The sequence below is a fragment of the Musca vetustissima genome, unplaced genomic scaffold, assembly GCF_032173495.1.
Source record: "Musca vetustissima isolate MV318-11 ecotype Yass unplaced genomic scaffold, APGP_CSIRO_Mvet_v1 utg161935, whole genome shotgun sequence".
Classification (NCBI taxonomy): domain Eukaryota; kingdom Metazoa; phylum Arthropoda; class Insecta; order Diptera; family Muscidae; genus Musca; species Musca vetustissima.
Window position 1 is genome coordinate 26,879 of NW_026882526.1, and position 15,317 is coordinate 42,195.

Below are 15,317 nucleotides of genomic sequence, written 5' to 3' on the forward strand. Positions count from 1 at the left end.
TATGGACGACACATATCAAAAGAAAAATAAAAAAACAAAATGTTGGTAAAGTTATAAGCTTTACAATATAGAGAAAAGGGTAAATTTGTGTACAGTACCAATTTGTGCATAAAGTCCAAATTATTTAAATCGTTTCGTATTGTATGTATACTGCTATCAGAATTATTTTTGATTTTTGTAAAAATGAATATAGAGAATAATTTAAAATAATTTTTCTGCCTATTTTGCATTTGATTTTCTATATATTGAACTTCAATATTTCCGAATGAATGTACTGTATGTCCCGTGCGCATGGATGTAGTGTGCATGGATGTAGGATAGTTGCTCTAAATCTGTGAACAGAAATTTGTTCTAAAATTGCGGGGGAAAATTCGGGGCTCAAAGGGTTAAAATCCAATTGACTTCTCCAAATTACAGTACAGTGAATTGACAAATTTGCTAAACCAAAGGGAACGATGTTTAAAATAACTATAAATTCAGCAAACCCCCAAAGCGTCTCTTATAATTATAACATTTTATACGAGATGAGAGGAGAGGGCCAACTTCGGTCTTGATCTAGGCTTCGTAAAGATAATAGGTTGTACAAAGTTTGGTTCAAATCGAACATTCCATTCGCCTGATATTGGATTTATAAATATTGAAAATGTTGACCCTTTGTGGGGGAGGTACCAGAAGGAATGGGTCCATCTTTCTACTTGCTCTAGGCTTGGTTAAGATAGTAGGTTGTACAAAGTTTGGTTCAAATAGTATTGTCTGTTATTGATATTATAAAATTATTTTTTTTTGCACAATTTTGACCATTTTGTGTGGGACGTACCAGAAGGAATGGACGGATATTCCCCATCATCGAACTTGAACTAAGTCTGGAAGAAATACTAGGATATGCAAAGTTTGGATGAAATCGATTATTCCCTTCAAGAGTTATCGTGAGCCGGCCAGACAGAAGGACAACGGACGAACGGACATTTGTAAATCGACTCCAAATTTTCTAAAACGAATTTGGTCCAAAGAATATTTTCAATGAGGCACATTTATGCCGTATCAATGCATATCGTCATCATAAATGCAAACGCACGTAGCTATACTTTTACTAATTTTACAGGAGAAGCAAAAAACATTATGAAATCTATAAGAATGGAGTATGGATGAAAATTTTTTCAAAGTTTAACCACACTATAGAGCCGTATTTATTTTTTGGAAAACAAAAATAAAATTTTTTCGTTTTTAAAGTTTTTATGTCTGTTACGTCCTTTTGACACGATATTTTTTGAAACAAAAGGACGTACCTACAATACAATTTTAGTACAACAAAATGACTAATAATTATCTGGTTGAGACTAAAATTTGTACAGCGTACTAAACTGAGTCTAGAGTGACGTGTGTTTTGTTTTTTGTTTTTTTTTTAATCGGTTCAGATTTAGACATAGCTCGCACACATATTTTCTTCCGATTTTGTGTAAATAGTGCATTAAATGCCCTATATTTCTTTCAATTTGCACGAAATTTTGCGTAGCGTACTGAATTGAGTCTAGAATGATGCGTGCTAAGTTTCGTGAAAATCGATTCAGATTTCGATATAGCTCCCATATACATTTTCGACCGATTTTATGTAAATGTTGTACTAAAGACATTAAATATTTCTCCGATAGCGATAGAACTTTGCACAGGGTACTTTTCCACCCAGTGGGAAACAAAAATACCTAATTATAGCTAATTAGTTAATAAAACGAGGAAAAGCCTTAAAATACCTCTTTTTGGGGTACCGCTATATGGGGGCTACTGTAAAAAATGACCGATATATCTCATTTTCAATACCAAACGTCCCAAAAGTAACATAAATATATAATTTCAGAATTTCTATCTACAATTGCGACTTTTAGTTTTTTACAGGAGTGTTTGCATTTATAAAAACCAGGGACCGTAATGGTTATAAGTTATATCAAATTAGGTAAAAAATAACTGTTATTTTGTGGCCTAAATAAAAAAAATCCACTTTTATTATTTATTTTTTAACGGAAAAAAATAAACATTGATTTTTAACTGTTAAAAATCATTGTTATTTTTTCCGTTAAAAATAAAACTCTTTTAGGGATTTTCATTTTTTCCGTCAAAAATAAAACTCTTTTTGGGATTTTTATTTTTTCCGTTAAAAATAAAACTCTTTTTGGGAGTTTTATTTTTTCCTCAATACGAATCTATTCGTATATGACACTATATATGTCCCATGTCTCTAACATGAAGATTGTTTTGTTCGCATTTTAAAAAATAACTGTTATTTTCGGTCCCTGATAAAAACATGCTATTGAATTTGAATTTCTTTAATTAGATCGCTGTTTTTTACGTTAGATGTCTAAAATTTTGTGTGAACGTGTAGTTTGATTAGACGAACAATAATCAAACAAAAAGTCAATTTCGAATTTTTCTGTAGTTACGACCATTTGCATTTATGATGACGATATACCCTCATAAGCCATAAGCCTGAGGGTATAAAGGGCCCCATACACTATAAATCATGCCGTCATGCCGATGAACCCCTTTTTGTATATGTGAGATTGACGAGTGTATGGCAAACTCTTCAATCACTATTCTAAAAAATCGATTTTTGTCCCAAAAATTGCATTTTGAGTCGTAAATTCAGTTGTTTTTTTATTCCGTCACACTTTTTTTATTTTTGTACACAAAACAACTGACAACTTTCAAAATGAATATTATTCACCAGATTGATAGGTATTCATTTTCAAAATCAAAACTATTTTGATTTTCTTCATGCATTGTGTGTGTCACACATACATAAATAAACTTTCAAAAAATGATAGAAATTCAGGAAGGTTTTCATGTACTTTTATATTTAAGTTTAATAATAATGGAATCTTCAACAAGAGATGTTTTTTTAATACCTGACATTTCGGTAGCTATCACTTTTGAAGCTTCCCGATGTCATGAACAACATTTTATTTAGTTTGACAATTTAGTAAAATAGTGCTTCTTTGGCAATATTCGACACCAGTTACTAATCGTCGTCATGACATGTTTCTATAGTCGGCATATCGTATTGTAATTGAAGAAAATTATATATTTGATCGATTTGTTTATTATTTTCTTTTATAAAATGGTATTAAAATACTTTCCATCTATATTGGGCCAAACAACTAAAATTAATTGATTAAAAAATTAAATTGCCAACTTTAGGAAAAAATTATCAAATACTCGGCATGGTTAATACACTCACTTTATAGGTTAAGAAAACTTTTTCAGAGATAGATGACAGAGAATTTCAGAGATAGATGACAATATTATTGAAGATTATTCAATGTAGTTTTCATATTCAGTGATAGGATTTTTTTACTTTTACATGTCAATATTAAGAAAACTTACCCTATATTTAGTCTAAGATTATATTTTATTCATTGTTTTTTAATAAATACCTGTATGGGTTTGACATCCTTCACTGGCAATGCACTTGCAAGCCAATCATTTACACCACCCAACGTAGCATCCCAGGCTGTGTGGGGTGAATACATAGCAATGGAGTTGGCAAAGCACATCGTTACAATACGTTGTTTCCAATCTCTAAAATACAAACGAAAATATTTATATTTGTTTAATAAAACTTTTATGAGAAATCAGGGAACAAGTTGAAAATAGAAGCTGGACCGAAATCGATCCGACATTTGTACAAGTGTTATGTACTGTAAGCTTATTATATATTGGTTATGTGGGGAAAGTCCATACTTCTCCTATGGACAGATGGACAGCTCAACTAACGCAAACAAAACCTTCGTAAAAATTAACAATTTTTGAAATAGTTGATGCCAAAAATTAATTCCAATAACATTTTCATAGCAATATATGAAATTTAAAAAATATAATTCTTTTAGCACCGTGTGCGAATTTAATAAAAATATATATTGCCATAATTACCATACCAAAACCAATGTATGGTAAAATTTCAGTTCGATCCCAGTTCAGTTCATATATTCAACTTTTGCCAAAATCCGTTACATACTTCTGGGTTATCCTCTTGAGTGCAGCAAATATTGGTGGATGATACGATAGAATCATATTGACTTTCTTGTCGATGGCTTCCCGCATAACAGCCTCCGTTAAATCATTCGTGAGTAGAATCTTCTCCACGGGTCTAAAAGGGAAATGATATATATATGTATTACATATTAAATAAAATATCGCATTCGAGGGTAATTCCCTTACGTCTGATCATATGGTTCCAACAGCAAACCCACGTTATCCCATTTCTCGGCATAGGATAAGGGGGCAAATTGTTCCAAGCTGGTAACAACTTCCTTGAGAGCTAAACCTCCAGACATATTTCCGTAAAATCTTAAAAACTGTTGACTTCTTGAAGCTGCTGATTTCAACATTCCAAAACAAAACTGTTCGCCGGCCGGCTGGTTGGATAGATGGTGTGTCGTGCCGGAACAAGTTCATTCGAACTACTCAGAGAAAGGAACGATCGGAACTATACAAGCTCATTAGTTCATCTATTTTTTTTAGTATCGTTTCATTATTAGTCGTTTTTTATTGTTTTGCCGATTAAATTGTTCGTTGTTGTTTTTGCTGTCCGCTTAGACGATATATGCAATTTTTTAATATTTGGATTTCATTTTGTTATAATATAAATGAAAGTAAATTTCAATAATTGTAAATGACATATTAAGTATGTCGGCGTATTGGATATTTTGTAACAATTCACAATTAATTGTGAATTGAGGCAGCTATTTCGAATTTTGTATTACTGAGTATTGATAAAAGCGGATTTACATATAAAATCTAATCATGATTAAAGGCTGTATCAGGGTTTATTTTCTTAATCAGTCTGAATTTACCATGATTTATCATACAAATTTAACAGTACGTTTACATTTAACCGGATTTCGTTAACCCAGTGGGTTTCAATTGTCATTTCCTTTGCATATATGTCAAATAAATCCTCATAAAGTAGGTTAACCCGGTAAAAAGTTCTAATGTACAAGGAGTTTAAAACGGCATTTACATTAGAACTTTTTACCGGGTTAACCTACATTATGAGGATTTATTTGGCATATATTCAAAGGAATTGAAAATTTAAACCCACAGGGTTAACCAAATCCGATTTAATGTAAACGACCTTTAAAATCATAATACTAATAGATCCAATGCAGTTTTTGCACGAAAAAATACAACTTTCAAACAAAGTACCAAAATTTGCAACTGTTTCTACATGCTGTTTATTTTTAAATTTAACGGTTGCCAAATAAAAAATGAATGATCAAAGGAAAATAAAAATTATTTTTCAATTTTGAGTGTTTTTATGTGGGTTTTTTTACGTTCCAAACGATAACAGCTTTGAAAAAAAAATTCCATTGTTGTAATTTTTCTTTTCATTTACAAATTGCAAAGAAAAATATTTTTGGCGCAAATTCATAATTTTGTATGTATACTAACAAACATCAGCCGATCGGCATTTAGGTCATAATTAATGGTATGTGTAAACAATTAGGATGTATTTCTGGATTTCGTTAATCGAGTCGATTTAAAATCGTATATGTAAATGGACCTTAAGTCTTACTGGAAAAAATTATTCAGTAAAACTTTGTACAAGCAATAAACAATGGATATGAATGTGCACACATGGTACAATTATACAAGGTAGCTTTTGTCAGAAAGAAAATGTACCCTTCCTTAGGGGCAATAATATCCGAATAAATGAAAACATATGCAACAAAAAACGCGAAAAATTAATGAAATGTCAGGTTTTCTTTTCAAAATCGAGTTGAGAATACGATTTACATATTGATTCATTCACAAGTCATACATTTCTTCTTATCATGGCATAATTATTGGTCTGTTCCCCTACTGCAAGAATCTACTCGATTTTACTATTTTCTTCGATATCATAAAGAAAAAAGTGTTATCGCAGTAAAAAATAGTAGATTCTTGCAGTACGGGAACATACCATATGTTTCATGTTTTCAATATTTTCATAAATTTGCTTTGACAGTATTCAGCTTTCAAAATTTAAATGAAAATATCTTCCTTCGAAATGTACGCAAACTATGTGTTCAGTGGCAAAAATTGCTAAAAAAATTATATTTAAAAATATTTTGAAGTTCTTTGCCTCTAAAACTTATAAATATAAGAGAGAGAGCAATGTTCAACTTTTGAAAATATATTTTGTTTAATTTATTGAAAATATGCCAATCGACATACATAAAATTTTATGGAATTTCATATTAAAAAGTACGGTAGCGAACCAAATGGTCTGTTTCCGTACTGCAAGAATCAACTACTTTTTACTACGATAACACATTTTCCTTTATGATATCGAAGAAAGTAGTAAAAACTAGTAGATTCTTGGAGTACGGGAAAAAAACAAATTATTTAAAATTGATAGATGAGTTTCAAATAATCAAATTCTCAAATGAGACTACCTTCTGTAATTATGACATGCATACAAAGTGAAATCCACTCAATATGTCGATTTGCTCGAAATCCTATGCTAAATCGAAATAATTTCAAATACAACCCTGCAACAAACCCCTCCCCCCACACAAAAAAAATCGTTACTCCTGAAAGTATTCTTTGAATTTAGTTTATATTTAAAATAGCTGACTAACTAATATATATATATATATATATAGCAGCTGCTGACATGCATTCATAATATATATTCATTTAATTTCGGACAACAAAAAATGTTACGCATTTCGGACCTTTCGGAGAGTAATTTCTAAGAAAATGATGCAAATATTGGTTGAAAAATTGTCACAGCAATGAGGAAAGAAGTGTGTATACGTAAACTAATAGCAGTTATCAAATCCACTTCATTTCATTTGAATACTAGTCTAAACAGATAGGTTTGACATCTCAATTTATAAACCAAGACGCTAATTAAGTTTGTAATTTCATGTTTAAAGCAAATTAATTTTTGAGGGAACCACAGGGTGGTAATTTTAGGAATTAAGCTAATTCAAGCTGAGACATAAACCCCAGGTCTTGATATTTGGTTTATGGCATTGGTTATTTGATTTATTTTGTACAGTACAAATGAATCGCATTTACTTTCTTTAGAGCATAATAAAGCACCATGTTCAGTTCGTCCTCGGACGGCTCACAAGAAAGACGTAAAAAAAATTTTAAATGAGTACTACACGCCCATGGGCTTAAAAATAGATTTTTACAAAATGGCGGTTGTTAAGCGTTCGCTTAACTAACACGTGTGTTTTTAAATACGGATAACCTATAAATTACGAGTCGTTCAACAAAATCCAAACAGCTGCGCATGAAATTTTTAATTTCCGTAAATTTAATAGCAAAAGAAGATGCTTTTCGCTACTATGTGACTCCTTCACAGTAGAAGAGTTCACTGATACACAAGGCTTAGAAAGTCTGAACATTGTGGTCAAATTCTTAAAGAAGATCGAAGTCAACCTGCAAAACACAAACCACCATCTATGGATAAAGTCAAATTCGTAGCAAAGCTACATACGGATACATGGCACTAAACCTTCTATCCCTATAGAAAGTGGGCCAACCAAAATAATATAAAAAAAAAAAGCACCATGTTAAAAAGCAGGATGACACATACATTTTTGAAAATAAAAATTAAAATTTTTATTTTTTGTAATATAGAAGAAAATACAGTATGAATGAATGCAAACAATGTCGGAAATAGCATCAAATTTTAGAATAAGTTTAGATTTATTCGAATCGGTCACATTTGGCACGAATTATGGCCTTCAAACGGTCAATGAAACCGTCACACGCTGTCCGAATGTTGCTCTGCGTTATTTTGGCTCATTCCCGGCGAATCGCTAGCTTGTGGTGATCGACACTTTGGTATTTTTTAGTGCCAACTTTGCTTTTCAAAATACTCCAGACACAATAGTCCAATGGATTGGTATCCAGAGATTGTGCACTGGAAATGAAGCGAGGAACCTCATTTTGTAACCATTCTTGGAAGGAGCGTGCTGAGTCTTTTTGGAATGTCCAGGCTTTGATACATCCTCCATAATATTTTCATGATAATATTCGGCATTTATTCTAATGCCACGGTCGATTAATACGAGAGGAGAGCGACCATTGGTTGTTATGGCGTAATTTTCGAACCATTTCTGCTGATGTTGCTGTTTTCTTCCGTCCACTTCCTTGACGTCGGGCTTAGAAACGACAGCAGTCTGAACTTGGTTGCAGGTTTTCATCTCACCCTGTACATTTTCGACTCTATAGCGAATATTTCAAGTTGATGACAAAATAAAAAAACACCATTTCATTATGAAGCAGGGTATAAAGCCCAGAGTTTTTAATTTCCCCTTCCCGCGTTTGTTAAGAAAAAATAATAACAAAAATTTATTTATTTTAATTTTTGTATTTTTATTGAATATTTATTCATATGGTTTTGTTTTTGTAATTTTGTATATAAGTATTTTCATTTCAAATAAAATTACAATTGTTTTTTAAATAGTACAATAGTAGTGGTTTTTTTTATTAATAATATAAGTAAGGTGTAATAATTCAAATATTTTTGTTTTTCGTTTATATAAATATTTATTTTGTTGTTGTTGCAATTTAAAAACTACTACATACACTCAAAAAATGCTTTGGTTATTGCTGTATAATTATTGGTGTTTTTTCCATTTATTTCAATTAAAAAACAAAGTCAATAAAAAAATTTTGCAAAAGAAATAAAAAAAATTGAAAAAAAAACAAAATTTAGAAAAAAGTAGATAAATTACAATAAGTACAAATAAGAGGAGGAGGAGTTTAAAATAAAAAAATTATGGGAATTGGGCCAAGAGGTTTGGTTGCCATTATGGCCCTTTTCCCTCTTTTTAAAAATGTTGTAAAATCTTTAAAATATTTTTTTTCATTTTATTTAAAATTAAAAAATTGTGTGTTGTCGTTGTTAGTTTTTTTTTGCACTACCAATATATATGTATTTAATGTGTGTAGTTGTTGTGTAAATTTCTAAATTTGTATATTAATTAAGAGTACATAGGTCTATTTTATTATATTTTTTAAGTCTATAATTATTATGAATATATTTCTATGTATGTATATGTATTTTGGTTGTTTGTCTATAAATGTAATAAGCCACATAGCGGTTCCAGAAGGCCTCCAATTAGAAAAAAATGTACAACATTTCTAATGTATAACCTAGAACTTACAAAACTAACCTAAAATCTAAAAAGGGAGAAAGAGAGAGAGCTATTTGTCAAATAGGAAAATAGGGAGAGAGAGAGGGAGAGGATAGGAAAACTATAATTAAATTTTACAAGGCATAGAATATTTTCAGTTTTAAGTACTTCGTAGTCTTCTGCTTCTTCTTCTTCTTCTTCTTGGTGTATAGAATAATAGGAATGCTAGAGAGGAATAGAGAATGGTTCAGATCTTGAAGTCTTGTTCTATATTTGTATCTTGAGACTATATACTATTAAAGCGGTTGCACCGATTTTCATTGTTTTGATATCAACATATTGTTCACAACGTTTTCTTATATAAATTTGTTTTTTGTTTTTGTTAAAAATTATTTTCTTTTAAATTATTTACTAGAACTAGCTAAAACTATCCTATGATCTAAAATATTTTAAAATACAAAATATTTAAAAGAAAAATCTAAGAAAATTAAAAAAAAATAATAATAATATTTATAAGAGTAAACTTTGGTTTTTGTTGTTGTTATGTCTTGTCTTGTTTGTTGTTGTAAGAAAAGTCTAATGAAAATGATCAAAAAATGAAACTTTAATTTAAAGTTTTTTTTTAGTTTTAAGGATATATGCGGGGCTTCCCCTACCCGAGTTTCCCGGAACTCAGTTCAAACCCAGAGAGTGAGCAAGAGAAATAAATACCCGCAAGAGAGTGTAAATGTGCAAATCCACATAAAAAGAGAACTTGTTGTCACAAATGACTAGAGAACATCGTTTTCTAAACGTGAGAGAGTAAAAAATCCGAGAGTGAGCGCGACACCCCTTTGTTACCAAGGGTCACATTTTGCCACTCCCCATTTATTTTTCAACTCCCAACAGCTTGGCTGCCTCATCCGGTGATGACATTAATTTATTCAAAATACCCTGATCACTGATACCCAATAGATTTCCAATTAAATCCGATTGAGGCTGCATACCGTTATCATCGGCCATATTTTGTTTGCGTTCCCGCAGCACTGAACCATTGTTGCTGCCCCATTCACTGGCTTTGCTGAGCAATTCCTGAATTTTGGAATTCATGGAACCCATAAACAAAGCGTTGATATTGGCATTTGTCATGGCGGCAGGTGGTGCTGCTGGTGGTCCACTAGCCTGTTCATCATCCGAATAGTCGGAACAGCTATTGCCATTATTCAAACCATCCATACCATGATGCGAACCATTCATGCTCATGCCACCATTATGCTTCTTCATGTGACGCAACATGCTATGCTTCAGCGTAAACTTGCGTAGGCAGATTTCACATTGGAATGGCCGCTCGCCGGAATGGGTACGCATATGACGGCGCAAATCTTCAGTGGACCAGAAACGACGCATGCAGAAAGCACAAATCACTTTGCGGTTACTGTAATCGGGATATTTGCCGCCCTTGTTGGCCTCCTCATTGGCTCGCTGGCGTTCTTCCTCTTCGTTCGATTGAATCTGAGCTGCTGCCTCCGACTCATTGTCGATGGCTCCTTTGGACAACAGCAATTCGTATTCTTGCAAGTGGTAACATTTGATGTGTTCCAGACATTGGTTCCGCTCGGCAAAGGAACTCTCACACAAATGACATTTGTAGGGTAATTCGGAAGAGGAGATACCCACAGTGGCGGAGGAGGAGGTTTCCGATTTCAATTGAAATTGATTATACTGCTGTACTGCTGCCAATTGCTTCAATATGGCCTGACGTTGTTGTTGTCGTTCGTGTTCCAATTGCTGTTCTTTTTCGCGTAATTCCTTTTCCTTTTGTTCGCGCTCCTTTTCCTCAGCCAAACGACGTTTTTCCTCCTCTTCACGTTCTCTTTGCTGGCGTTCAATTTCCTCGACGGATTTGGGCAATGGAATGGGTTCGTTGACATCCTCATCGGGTACATAGACGGAAACGGCCGATTCTACATTACCATGCTTACGCAACAAATGGCGATCACAGTTACTTTTGGTGGTAAAGAGCAGTGGACAATGCGAGCACTTGAAGGGTTTCTGGCCAGTGTGCGTCAAGATGTGACGTCTCAGAGAACTAGACCATGGGAACATGCGTTGACAATAGGGACACGATACACGATTGGGCGCCAAACTGTAGGCTGACTTCTTCTTAGTGGGAACACCACTGGCAGCATCTTCAGCACCGGAATTGTTGCTTTCACTGGCACTGCCTGAGGCCACCAAACCTTCTTCATCACTTTGATCCATGTGGTTGGCAGCATCTCCGGGACGGAAATAGTTGTTAAACGAGACCGAATTACTGGTGGCATTGTCCACCAACTTTGCCACTGGTACCAAATCCTGAGATTCATCTTTGAAAGCAGAACTGGCCACATCTTTAAGTGATTTACCCACAGCAGGGGCTTGAGCAATCATCGACTTCAGGGTACTGCTGTTTGGCACCATTTCTGTTGAGGGTTTTGGTGCAGCCTTAATGGCTTGCTCCAAAATAGATTCAGCCACTTTTTTGGCTGCCCCTTTGGGTTCCTCGTTGACCTCATTTTTAAGTTTAACTTCCTCCACAGTGGTGGGTAATTGATTTTCCTCAACGGCGGCATGATCGTCCTGCTCCTCCTCCTCATCATCATCCACGCCATGATCTTTTTCCATTAATTGTATATCATTGTGATCGTAGTCATAATCCTGATCATCATGGATCTCTTCGACATCATCACCATCTTCTTCGTCATCTTCATCCTCATCAATCACCAGTTTGGGTTCATCATCTTCCATTGAACCATTAGGTGTACCATTTTGACTCAGATGTTGTTGTTGTTGTTGGGCAGAAGAGGATCCATAGTGGGGAAATCCACTGGCGACACCATTGCCATTAAGGCCTCCCAAAAACATATTCGAATTGGCAACACTATTGGAGCCATGGACCAAGGCTTGCTGCAACAAATCAGGATCCTTGCGGGCCTTCAACTGCTGAGCCAAAATGGCATATTTGACTTGATCGGAAATGGGTGAATGATTGTTGCTACTGGAACCGTAGTGGGCCTGGGCGGCTACTGCCGCCTGCAGATGGGTAATGCCATTCATATTGGCAGCACTGCTGGCACCGCGTCCACGCATAACATGATGACCGCTACGTTGACGTTGAGCATAGTATTGAGGATGTTGTTGCTTCACGTGACGTTCCATATTCGAGCGCAAGGTGAAACGGGCCGAGCAGTGTTCACAGGCGAAGGGACGTTCGGTGCGATAACGGCGCTGCTTTTGTTTTGGCATAAAGACACCATTCTTGAGCACCATTTTAACGGGACCATTTGACAACATGGTGGGTGGCAAGTGAGGAACTTGACCGCCAGCCATTGATGAAGGATTCACAACATGACGGGGAATATTCAAGTGACTGGGATTGGGCGAGAGTAGACCAGCAGGCTTGGGCGAGGGCATTGGAGCTGTGTTGGATTTCTCCGACATCATTGGGCTGATTGGTGGCATTGCAGCCATAGAGGCTGCTGATGGGTTCATGATTTTTTCTAAATCAGCTGGTGTTGGCATGGCAGGAGCAGCACCAGTGGCGCCCAACATGGTCCTAAAGAAGGGAGCCAATTTTTGGAAATCCAAATTATTTGGCATGAACGGTGAGTTGGGCATCAGGAAGGGATTGAGTTGAGGGAACAACAATTGAATGCGATACAATTGCTGTAGATATTGAGCAGGATCATTGAGCCATGGTTGATGACCCATCAGGAATTGTTGTTGTTTTTCCAACGATGTCAAATCGGCAGCCTTGTTGGCGACATCCTCATTGGTGGCAGCTGTGGTGGGCAACACCGATGGAATTGCATCATCTTTTTGTAACAAAGGCAAGGGGGCATCCAAGGCCACCTTTGGTTCGGGGGGATTTTGTGCGTTTGTTTGTGTGTTATTGGGTTTCTTGCTCAAATCCAGAACATCCATGCTCATATCAAGGGGTGCTGCTGATGCAGTGGTAATGTCCACGGGACGCTTGTCATTGTAGCTATCGCCATAGGCCGAAGAGGCTGAGGATTTGTCCAATAGTTCATTTAGATTTTTCACTTGGATCTTGACAGGCTTTCCAGAATTGTGTTCTCCAACACCCTGAGTCAACATCTCCTTGAGATGTGAAACGGGTGTGGAACGATCCTTGGGGTGTGGCTGATGATGGTAGTATTCGCTGTCATCATCAATTTCAGGCGAAGAGAAGAGATGTTGTTTCTTGTTGGGATCATCACAGCTGGAATCCTCCGAGGGATGATAGATAATGGCACGTTTGACATCCTCGCGTGTGGTTTTGGCATGGCGGTTGCGCAAGTGACGTTCGCAATTAGCCTTTGTGGTGAAGGCGTAATTGCAGACAGCACATTCATAGGGCCGGTCGCCGTTGTGGGTGCGCATGTGACGTACTAGGGCAGCCTTGTCGCAGATGGAGTAGGGGCACATGTTGCAACGGAATGGACCTGCTGGGCCAACTTCGCTCAAATGGACACGATTGTGACCCTTCAGGGCACGCAAATTGGGGAATACTGCTGTGCACAGTTTGCAGGGGAATTCACCACGCAGCTTCATTTTACGGAATTCGGCTGTGAAAACATCTTGAGCCTCTTCCTCGTCACGATCATAGCTGAACTGAGAGGAGGGGGTGTTCACCGATTGTTCAAAGTTCTTGAGGAAATTAGAGGTATTCGATGATGAGGTCATATTCAAAATCGATTGAATATCAGCCAAGTCTTTGGAATCGTGGCCAGCAGAGGGTTCCGATTTAATATCATCTTCGGTTAATTCAATGTTGTGATGGGAGGAAGGTGAGGAGGCATTGGCTTGGGCCATCATATTTTTCAGTTGCAAGTGACGGAAGAGTTCCTCACGACGGCGTTGTTGTTCCTCAGTGGCGTTATCGTGAAGTTCTTCTGCGTGTGATTCCTCTTGTGGGCAATTGTCGAGAGAATTTTCCCTTGAACGATGTGATCGAGGTGTAAAATGTTCTCTACGCTCCGATTTAATGTCAGCAGTGCAGGGATGCATGCTGAGCTGGTGATGAGTCCTGAAGATAACCTCACAATTTGTACATTTGGCTGGTATTTCGGGATGTTTGGCATCCATGTGTTGATCGAGGGCGGTGACACTGGTGAATTCATCATCATTGCAAATGGGACACATTACAGATTCATTGTTGTTGTGGTTTGGGGTTGATGATTTTTCACCATTTGTTTGTGAGCTGGGAGGGCAGGCGGCGTTGGCCAAAGCTTTTAAATGCTGCTTTAATAGTTCTTCAGGAGTTGGGGGTTTTTGTTGCTGCTGTTGTTCGAGATCATGTTCATCATTATCATTACTTAGCTTACGTTTATAGTTGTTATTGTTAATTTTCAAGTCATTGTTGTTGTTATTGTTGTTGTGCTGGTGACCCGTGGATGTATCTGTGGAACAGCCGCCATCACTTTCATAACTTTCTATGGCTGATGTTTCGGCGTTACCATTTAATCGCTTGTCATTAGCACCTGTCTCGATGTGATGATTATGATTATCGTGTGTTGTAGCTGGTGTTGTTGTAGTTGTTGTTGTTGTGGCAGCTGAAGCGACGGCATTTGACGCTGTTGCCATTGCCAAAGCTGCTGATAATTTAACGCCTTCATTTAATTGTCCATTGCTTAATGGAGTTGTGGCATTAGCTGGAGCGGTTGTGTTGCTGTTCGATGTTGCCGCCGACTTGGAGTTGAACTTTGTTCCATTCGAGTTGCGTCGATGATGGGTGTGCTGATGCTGTTTGTGAGTGCGCATGTGGCGATGCATGTTGCCGTTGGTGGTAAAAGTGAGATGACAATATTTACAATTGAATGGTCGTTCGCCGGTGTGCACCAAAACGTGACGATCCAATGATGAGGCAGATGAGAGGACCTAGAAGAGGAACGGAAGGAGAAAGGAAAAATTGAAAAACATTAGAAAATTTCAGGGAGGACAACATTTTTAAATGCAAAAAATAAAAATTTTACAAAATTTAATTAAAAAAAAACATTGATATTCACTACTCACCTTTGAGCAAATACGGCAGGTGAAGTTTTCCGTATTCCCTGAGGTGTAGTTGTGACAGCGTATGTGATTGGTAAATTGATGTGGTGTGGCTGAGACCACGTCACAAATGGGGCAGACATATTCATATCTTCACCGGGTGCCGAATCGGCA

General features: G+C 36.3%; 2 protein-coding genes across 2 annotated transcripts; both read right to left on the bottom strand.

Annotated features, from left to right (window-relative positions):
- Positions 1–3,404: 3,404 nt before the first annotated feature.
- LOC133328996 (NIF3-like protein 1) lies at positions 3,405–4,373 on the bottom strand. The gene is made up of 3 exons (XM_061537497.1): positions 4,210–4,373; positions 4,007–4,138; positions 3,405–3,570 (listed from the first exon to the last, which is right to left on the bottom strand). Exons 1-3 carry the CDS (start codon positions 4,323–4,325, stop codon positions 3,405–3,407), a joined length of 414 nt encoding a protein of 137 aa, XP_061393481.1. The 5' UTR covers positions 4,326–4,373.
- A 5,628-nt stretch (positions 4,374–10,001) lies between these two features.
- LOC133328997 (zinc finger protein 236-like) lies at positions 10,002–15,293 on the bottom strand (the record flags this gene model as incomplete). The annotated part of the gene is made up of 3 exons (XM_061537498.1): positions 10,002–14,469; positions 14,536–15,032; positions 15,168–15,293. Coding segments are annotated over 3 exons (5,091 nt in total), but the record flags the coding sequence as incomplete, so codon positions are not given.
- Between the last annotated feature and the right edge of the window lie 24 nt (positions 15,294–15,317).